The sequence below is a fragment of the Cynoglossus semilaevis genome, chromosome 14 (assembly GCF_000523025.1).
Source record: "Cynoglossus semilaevis isolate Cse_v1.0 chromosome 14, Cse_v1.0, whole genome shotgun sequence".
NCBI classification, from domain to species: domain Eukaryota; kingdom Metazoa; phylum Chordata; class Actinopteri; order Pleuronectiformes; family Cynoglossidae; genus Cynoglossus; species Cynoglossus semilaevis.
This window is the reverse complement of record NC_024320.1, coordinates 17,006,536-17,016,852: the sequence shown is the minus strand read 5'-3', so window position 1 is coordinate 17,016,852 and position 10,317 is coordinate 17,006,536. Positions and strand designations below refer to the sequence as shown.

At 41.6% G+C, this 10,317-nt stretch overlaps 1 protein-coding gene across 5 annotated transcripts in view; it reads right to left on the bottom strand.

Annotated features, from left to right (window-relative positions):
* Positions 1-10,317, bottom strand: part of pard3ba (par-3 family cell polarity regulator beta a) — a 137,173-nt gene that overhangs the window by 28,695 nt on the left and 98,161 nt on the right. For all 5 annotated transcript variants that reach the window (XM_025062718.1, XM_008325477.3, XM_008325476.3 and 2 more), the window contains exon 22: positions 2,193-2,304. In XM_025062718.1, coding sequence (XP_024918486.1) covers positions 2,193-2,304 — 112 coding nt within the window. The remainder of the gene's footprint in view (positions 1-2,192; positions 2,305-10,317) is intronic.

Genomic DNA, 10,317 nt, shown 5'->3' with positions numbered 1-10,317 from the left:
CTGAGGTCGCTCTGCTACGCAGCGATCTTTAGCTCAGGAGAGCGAATCTACGTATAATCACAAACTCCGTGTCTGTTTTCCTCTGGTTCCTCCACTTAGACAAGGACGACATGGTCTGCGGCCTTGAGTGAAGAGCTTTCAAAACCCTGTTTGAACAGTTCAAGGCTACAGAAACAGTCAGAAACAAAAAGAGCATCGTCTGCCGTGACGGGTGAGTGGCTCCGGCGGCGGCAGCTGCGAAAAGGCTAATGGTACAAGGCCGCAGTGCAGCACTGGAGTGGTCTGCACTCAGGTTCCTTGTAAACCACACAGACAAACAGATACAAGGTTAATGTGAGCAGGCTGAATAAAAAGGCCTGGTCTCTGTTAACAACAAGCTATCCTTGAGTGTTCTTTAGACAAATCAAGGATTTTCTCCGCCTCTTCATCAGCTGCTATCTATCTTTAGGAGTGGCAGTGGGTCAGCTGCCTCCAACATACTTCATTTCTTGCCTAATTACATCTATTTCTCCATTTGCAGGTCCTTCTACATTTCCTCCAGCTCTGCCTCCCTTCCTGTCCGACAGTCACTTAATATGAACTCCTGTTCATTCAGATCCAGTCCACATCTTTTTTGTTTTTCTGAAACCGTTGGCTGTTGCAATTAATTTTCCCCTGACATACTTGACAACTCAATATCCATTTTCTGGAATAGAAAAAAGAGGAAGAATTTACACCGCCCGGTGGGGAAGATAAAAAAAATATAATAATAAAAGTTTCCTTTTCTATTTGTACGCCATTCATCTGCTTAGATGTGTTACTGTTCCACTGATTCCAGTATGTGTGATTATAAATGTGTCAGTGTTTCATTATCACTCTCCCACTGGTTTCTATCATGAAGGAATCTCCTGCAGTTTCCTTTGTCTTCGTCTCCAGAGACGGAGCCAGAGCAGAGGTCGTCCCTCTCACTCGCTGCATCCAAACTGCATCAGAGTCTTGGTGCTGGTTTGAAAGCACAGTCAACTGAGACACAAACCTACCCTGTGACAAAAGCCCTTCAGGCCTCTGAGAAAGCAGCTGTGATGTGTGTGTGCCTGCCAGCCTCTAATGAAGACTGCCTCTCTGGGCTCCAGTGCTCAATAAACACAGACTAGGATAAGCGATGAAGTGGGAGCACAGCAGGACACCAAATCTATCTAACATTTTTTTTTCTCCTCTGTTGTCATTGAATGAGAAATAAAGTCCATTTCCAGGGCAGTGACTTTTCAAATCACTGCCACGGACAATTTCACTGATCCTGATTCCGATCAAAATATGATTTTCTGCATCCCCGAACTCACGTTCAGAAAAATACCATGGCAAACCGGCTGATAAATGGCCAATCGATTTCCACGGTGAGTTCAGAAGAGTACGGAGCTAAATGAAATGATTCCCCTCCTGGATCAATACCCTTCCATAGACATTTAGCAGCCAGGCCCGGCCAGAGGAGCCAGCTTCACAAAGGCTTCCTTCGACACTAGACAAAGCAGGTGGAACAGACACCGCACGAGGAGGAAAAATGAAAGATATCGGCTGAAGCAGAGAGTGTTTGGAAATGTCACCCGTCTTCTAGGTCTCTCCATAAAGTAAATGAGGAGAGCGTGCACTGCCTCAGTGGAACACAGCAACTCCAAATGTTAACAAGAGCTGGAAATAGCCTGAGAACAAGAGGCTGAGCTCACAGGAGCACTACAGAGCTGGCAGCACACACACACACACACCTCGGATTTTATTATTCTAAAGGTTTAGGCTTAGTTTTTTTAAAAGACAGATGTAGATATTTTAGTTCCATCTACATTAATACACCAGGTCTGCGTCTATAACTTTAAGAACTTATCAAAACTATAATTTAAATTTAATTTGGCTTATTATATACTATGAGCCACGGGGCAATTCTAGCCCACGGGCCACTGATTGCAACCACAAAATGAAGAAACTTGAACAAGCAAACTAACTTAAAAAAAACTCCAGAGGACAGCGGTGTAAATTCAGTCGAAGAAGAGACTCAGAGTAGAACAAACCAGAGTTGGCCGACAGAAAAAAACAGCATCACAGAAAAAATAAAAAAACAGCCAGAGTTTGAGAGGTCAGCTGCTCAGGTGTGGTGACTGTCAATGATCCGATCTGTGTTACTGTTTAAAGCCATGAATGTGTAGGAAGACAGGTAATCTCACCCGGTTGGGGTCGTTCTCTAGAATTCGGCGTCGAGCAGCATCCAAGTCCTCGTAGACAGGAGCGGCTCGGGTCTGCTGGTACTCACGACGCTCACTCTGGATCTGTTGATCGCTGCAGAGACACAGGAAGTCAAATGTGTAAATCAGGGTTATGCAGGGAAACTGTATCATGTATGTTGTCTTCTGACCCAAGATCATGTGAGATGAAGAGGGTTGAAGATAAAACAATCTTTACTTTCATGGCTTCAACCATGAATAAATTCACCGAAACACACTGTTGGGTTCTGCAGTACCAGCCGTTGACCACACAGTGAGACAGACGAGCAGACAGATTATTTCCACACAGTGTTGTCTTTGAGGAGACGTGGGTGTCCGGTAAGAAAAGAAGAGGACAGGAATGGTGGAGATACATTTTTCAGAAAAGCACCTGTAAGAGTCAGGAAAAAAAGTGTGTTATCCTGGACTGAGCCACGGACACGTCAGCCTGCACGGCAGCCTGATGAATGCAACCAAAGAGGTGAAAATGAGGAATGCACCGCCACAAAAGGAGGAGGAAATCAACCGCTGGAGGACAGATAAGGACTGGGAACAGAACAAAACTCCTGGACTTCACCGTGCTCACTGGACCTGAAGGGGAGATAAGCGACACACCTGAGAGAACTGTCCTAGACAGACCTAAACACCAGTGAGGACACTCACTGGGATACACACACACACACACACACACACACACACAAAGCCACAGAAAATTGTGCGCCTGAGTGTTGTTCTTTATCAGTGTTTACTGCTTTCAGCTAAAACACAAATCTAAACCCCTCCACATCATGTTTGTTTGCTTATCAGGAGGTTTATCTTGCCGAAGCGTTCACTGGGGACAATATGAGACGTATAGAGACGAAAACATTACACTATGGACTGGGCTAATACAGGGTGTTATGAACGGAGCACGCAAGCATGAGTTTCTGACAGAACGTCAACAGAGTTTGCTATAAATGAGCGAGCAGGTCCCACTGCGGCTCCGCTCCGATGCCACTCAGACATAAGTGTCAGACATAAAGCCCACTTTTATTTTAAAAATAGGCTGCTGTAGGATTACAGATTGAACTCATGAAGTAACTTAAAACACAAAACCCTTGCGTTAAAATCAGTGATCAATCATGATTTAAACCAATCTGTGGCCACAGTGTAGACGACAGGTGATTTAAAAAGGCTGTGAGTGGAGGTGGAGCAACGTTATAGCAGCGATGAGTTGAACACTAAAGGTCAACTGATGCTGATTGGTGACTGAATAAATCCCACTCTATTTACAGACAGTTGCATACTTCTTTTGCCTTCTTCGTCTTTAATGTCAACATAACTTCCATTAAAAATAACAAATGTCATTTAAATGATTAAATTAATTAATTTAACTTACTCAGTTGGAAACACCAATTCAGCCAAAAACCAAAAACACACACTGAGTAATATAAATGTAATTGTTTCTGATTCATCCAGACACATCAACGTTCCTATATAATAACACAAATGTCAATTGGTGGAACAGAAAGAGAACCAGTTAGACAGATTTTCAAAGTTCCTGTTTCCTTCAACTGAAAGAATATGATGTCAACTGTAGACTATGGTTAACAAAAAAGACTGAACTCCATCAGCAGAGGGTGTGTATGTAAATTCAGCAGTGGAAATACGTCAATACTTGCTGCTGCGACCACACTTGTACCACACCTGCATTGTCTCTTTAATACAGCAGTTGTTTCACTGCAGCCAAGTGGGAACAGAACAGAGAGACTGGGTTAAACACTTTGTGTTCCACTGTGCCGCTGTGGAAAGTGTTGTTTTAAATTCTGCACAGGCTCCTCTTAGTGCAGAGCTGCAGTACACGCCCAGAACAGCACAGGATTCAAGTCTGACCCTGTGTTAAGATTAAATATACAGTATATAATATATACAGTTGTATATTGCAATATATAAATTGTTGTGCCTAATTGATTTAATGCAACTGCTTGTCTTTTAAAAGTTGAATTTCCGTGGCGTCAGACTCTGCTAATTGTTGCCTCTCCAGTCTAATAGGAGGTTTGATCACTCAGTAAATCAATAGCAATCTCTGCCTCCTGCAGACAATCTTACTGTCAAGATAATTACATCTAATCTGTATCATTTATTTATTCCTCTATTAGCACACACACACTCACACTCACACACGTGCGTTCTTTTAGAATAAATGCACACTTTTGCAGAGTTCTTCTATGCCACCCTTCATCTACGGAACCCATTAGCCAATCCCTGGGCCCGTAATTAGGGCTGCCATTTTGATTAAGCACGTGCGTCGCTCTCCAAACGAAACAACGCTGTAATTATCCCATTATGCCACAGCCTCCATCCTTGACAATGACAAATATTATCATAATAATGGATGATGAAGGCAAAGGCTAAATCTGGATTTTAAAAAAAAACAGAGGGAGGGAAGTGCGTACTTGAGATTAGAGAAGTAGCAGCTCTTAAAAAAAAAAGTTTTCTGTCTAGGTAGTCACAGGCATCCCGGTTCATCATTCATAGTGATGTGAAGTTTCAATCTCAATAGAGTGGGCTGAGTTCTCCTCGTGTCCCTGAGTGTGTTTGCGGTGTGTTAGTGTGTAGACAGAGACGGATTGGCTCTACTGTTGTTGTCGTCGGCAGGTAATAACTGCTGTCCCTCGGCCTGAGGCAGCCGGCAACAGTACAACACATTCTCCAGTGCAGGGATCAATAAGTATCTGAGTAGAGCAGATTGCTTTAACATCACCATCCAAATGAGCTCAACGGCAGAGAAAGAAGCAAAGTCACCTGGGAGTTCCCAGGAAAATAAACTTTTTAAACTAGTTTTGCATGAAGTATTAAGTCCTTTAATGTTAATCAGTGACGACTTTTATGACAGATCAACCATCCATCCATCCATCCATCCCATTGTACAGTAAACACTGAAGAGGGATTTTAATGGTCTTTCTTGGACCGGATTTTATAGTTTACAGTATAAACTCAATAAACTTCCATGCTCCCCGTCATCATCCAATGAACTTCCTGCTTGACCTTTTCTGTCAATCTGTTCATTGCGATTGCAAACAAGAAGGGGCTCAGAACTGACTGCCATTCTGAACCCATCTGTCACTCTGACTGAACACATCACCACACTTTTGATTTCTCCTACACATCCTGCACCACCTTCATGTACTTCTCTGCCACCCTCGCACAATGGTGTCTAACCCTAATCTCACTTCCAACATCCTAATCCAGTGTCAATCGGAGATGACCACAGGTACTGCTGCCAACCACAGACTGAGACGAACACTAAGGACCCAGGAACACACCATCACCTGTGTACATTGATTTAGGTTCACTGATTAACTATAAGGTTAATGGGACTGAGGACTGCACACATGACTTCTCTATTCAGAAGAGTAAACAAATCCATAAATCTCTACAGGCGTCTCTCTCTCTTATTGGCCATAACTCAATCAAGTAATGTTCCTGTTTCATCAACATTTCAGAGCATCTGCCTGTGTATGTTGACGTGACAGCACGCTGACAGCAGGGAAGACAGCAGGAGGGTGAGACGGGAAATGAAAGAGAGTCGTAAGACGCAGAAAGAAACTTGGAAAACATTGACATCTAGTCTGAACAAAAAAAAACAGAGGGACTGAGGGAAACAGTGACTATCGTGTGGTGTTATACAGTGTGAGGGCAGACTAATTAGGACGTGAGCTCCGCTGCCGCAGGCTGCTTCAGCGCCCTTTGCCTCTCTGTGTGGAGCTGATGTAAACACAACACACAGGAGGGGGAAACAAAGCTCGGAGAGGCAGGTTTTACCTGACTTCATGCTGGAGGTAAGGATACATCAAAGTGTGTGGTCAATGTTTGGTGTCCTGGAGAAAAGGCTGGAATTTAAGTAGAGGATAAAGCAACAATAGAAGAAAAAGTTTTCTGTTTTATTATTTATTTTTTTGTCACATTTAAATTAGTCTGTTATTTCTCTTGTTTTGTTTACTCAAACCTGTAATAGAGAGTCAATTGTTTTCTAAAATATTCTGGGTTTTCTTAGTGGTGATTTGATTTCATCAAATGTAATTTTTTCAATATTTGTAAAATGCAAATTTGTTTTTTCAATTTGGAACTGTTGGTTTTTCTTTTGCAGAATTTTTTTAATGTAATTTATAAAGGATGTTATATTGTTTTTTTAATTAACTAATACCATAAAACGCAGTTTTTAAATCTACCATAGCAACCTCTACAGGAGAGAATGTTATTCTATTTCTACTTACAAAGAAAGAATACATGCATAGTTTAACGAGAAAGTTAGAGAATACAGATTTTGGTTTCCTTTAACTGTTTTGACAATAAAAGTACAAGCAACTGTGAAACAAATTGAAAAAGGGTGAAGTAAAGAGCATTTGTTTCTCCTCCTGAAACTTTGGTGTTATTGCTCCAGTGTGTTCATCCATTTGTCGTTTGTGTCTTTGTTCAGACTTATTTTCGCAACACAATGGTGCATATTTAAAGCCCTCCCCTCAGGAGCTTTTTCATCTTTCACCTTTGGTCACTTTTGTTCCTCCCCACTCCTCTTTCATCTATTCTGCCTCATTTCTTCCTGCAGCTACAGAGACTGCCTTCCAGCTAATAAAATGTGACAAGCATAGCTAACCTTTTTTTTCTCCACAGGTCAGCATCTAGCGTAGCTCTAATCAAATGTGACGCCCATCACGGCACACACCTGCCATAGAGGGCCTAATGAAAATGTCCGACAGCAAATTAGGGAGACAGAGCCAAGAGCCCACGACTGAGGGCATGGACTGGAAAGGTGGAGTGAGAACCAACACCAGTCTGTGGGCAAAGCTACGCAAACACACGCACCATTTCCTTTTCACAATATTTGGTTAGAGTTGCGCTGAAGACGAGGGATTTCAAAAGCACACATCATTATTCATAACACTCTGTGATAAACACGTTTCTTCCTCAGCTTCATTAAAACATGATGCACAAAAATCAACAGACTCATGGTCTCCCCCTGGGAGTAATTAAATAAAAAAAACTTGCAATTTGAGGCTGTAGGACACTTCAGTCTCGAGGCAAATTAAAGAGATATTTTTTCTTTAGCAATGCAATAATAACTGGGTTTGAAAGTAAAATATATAGGATCAATAAGGAACCAGAGTTTTAAAATATACATACCTACATATATATATCCACAGCATTTATATATATTATATATACTGTATATAATGAATGTAAAAGTGATGAAAAAAAGGTAATAAACAGAAGTACAATAAAGTACTTTTACAATATTAACCTTTTATTGCCTTTAAATCTGTCGCTTTCTTTCAACACTTTAGTAGGAAAATCGTTTTTCAGTGAAAATAGACCCAGTCGTGGGCAGCAATTAAAGTAAGGTAATTATGGCAGCTTCTTAAAAGAGAAGATAAAGTAAATGTTGGACCTGCTCACAGGAGGAGACGCATTTGTTTTTAGTGTCTATTAAATAAAAAATAAATAAAATAAAATTGAATGTTTGTGCCAAATTATCTCTGAAATGAAATACTGTAAAATACAGAGTTGATTCTGAGGGTGATTAAATCAACAGGAGAGCCATTCTGTACTTTAACATGAGTTTTTGTTCATGCTGCAGCCTCGTCTTCAGTCACAGGTGATTCCACAAAGTAACAGCTGTGAAATGACAGCGACGGTGTTTTAACAACTACAATTCAAACAACCACGCACTCGCTCCAAAATAACACCGACACACACACGCATTTTAAAGTTGGAATTCTGTTTTTTTTTTTTTCGTGCAGTTGAGTAAAACTATGTGGACCACACGCAGCATTGTTGCTAGGTTACAGACCTTCCGCACAGAAATATCACATGTGGGTGGCTGGGCGTGCACCGGTTTCTGACCACGTCTGTGTGAATAAAGGTTGCCGGTGTGTTTTCACAGCCGGACACTCGTTGAAGACTGGGTTAGGGTTAGGATGTGGGGAGTGAGTTGCTGGGACTGAAGACTAACCTGAGGGTTTCCATTGTTCCTGAAACTCCTCAAACACTGTGGTCCACTTTTTAAGACACTGTTCCAAAAGTGGACCACACTAAACATACACAGCCGTTTTCCAGTTTCCTGACTGGAGTTCTCATACCTTACATTATTGGTTTTATGTTTCCATCAATGGACACGGGATTTATACAAAAGACATCAGTAGGATCCTACATATGACCACGCAGTTTTGGGGAAATACATAGTGCATTGTAAAACACATGAGCAGTTGTGGCTTTTTCAACCAGCTAGTTTAACCAATCAGGGCCTTAGAAGACACGACACTGGGCAAGATCAAGTCAGTTGAGTCAATGGCTGAGCATCAATAGCGTTAATACGCCCCGCTGCCATGGAAACATGTGAGAGTAAAATCACAGCAGGGGATTGGGTCAAAGATAATTCCAACTACTACTAGTAATACAGTGGTTCCTGCTTTAGAAACTTCTATTCAGTATATCTGTTTAGAAATGTATTTAATGACCCTTGACATGACATGGTCAAATCTATGAGTTTGCTGGTACATTTCATACTATATATACTTTATTTTAAGACAACCATAGACACGTCAAGCTCTGGTGGGCCAGATACAATGACTTGCAGTGCAAATGTTGCCTTGAGTTTGACACATGGGCTTCAACTTAGCTGTAAGGACCCATACCACACAGCCCTGCAGTAGCGGTGTCCTAACACCGTCTTTGTGACGAAAAGAAAAACTTTCATTCAGAGTTAACAAGCCAAATAAGGCTCCTCATCCATCATGCTAATGCTAACGACGATCTAATACCCATTAGCAGCAGAGGAGGTGCGGAGTAGAAGAGGGAGGGAGTAGGGGAACAGATGAATGACAGTAAGAGACAGAGAGACGGAGGACAAAAGCAAGGAGGAGAAGAAGAAGGAGAAAACAGGCTGGTAATGAAGTACCCAGCACTAGTGGATGAGAGCTAAAGTGCTCTAACAGATCTGTCAGCCTGCTAGACTGTGGCTAATTATCCCTCCTCCTCTTTTGTCTGCATCTTCTCCTCTGTCACTGCTCCTCTGTTGAATTTACTTTGCCTTCTTCTTCTTCTTTTCCTTCTGTCCCTTTTTCCTATCTAACATTATTTTGTTCTTCTCTCTCTCTCTTTCTCTCTCCCCCTCTCTGGCTCCATCCATTTCATCCTTTCTCTTCCCTCCATCTCCTTTATCCTCCGTCTGTCACTGCTCCCCAATCCCATCTGTGTCTTCTCCCTGTCCAAACTCCCCTCCTCTCCCTCGCTCGTTTTTCCTCGCTTTTCATTTCTGCCTGAGATTAAGTGTCTGGGGTTTAGTTTTCTTGATTTGCAAGTCAATAGCAATTTCTGTCAAGAGTTGGAGCTGAGGGAAGTTTTAATGTGGCCTCAATTACTTCACACAGAGAAATAATGAAATTTGGATCTTCAGTCCATTTCAGTCCAATGTGACGAAATGAATCACATTATCGGCCGGCGTTGACGTGAATCATCACAAAGTTGGATCCGCGTCACGTTTAAGGACAAAGTGTGAGAGTGATGAAGACTAATGAGTGACTCTGTAAGATGATTTAAAAAAAATAGTCCATATTTCTGATGCTAATATATATCATTGATATTTCAACCTGCACTGTACTGTACTGTACTGTACTGTACACGTACTGTACTGTACTGTACTGTACACGTACTGTACTGTACTGTACTGTACTGTACTGTACTGTATACGTACTTCACACTAACTGTAAATTAAAGAGGTAGAATAGAGCATTATGGTAAATGTTTGTTCAGTTAAAATTGCTACATTTCAACTAGGATGTACACACTGGCCATTAAAACTTCATTATACAGTACAGATACTTTTGCATACACAGTACACAGTAACCATCTGTGACTAAGCAGGTAAAAACTATATTTCTTTGTTTTCAGTGAGAACTTGAAAAAAAAACTTCCTGTCCGGTCTTTGTGTGTGTGTATTGTCTGTGGATTCTTCATTTGTTTCTCAACTTAAGCCCAATTCCGAGACTAACGCTGGTGTCCTTAGAACCTGTAGTCCTTACAGAGACCCAAACCTGCTCCTTTTGATGCT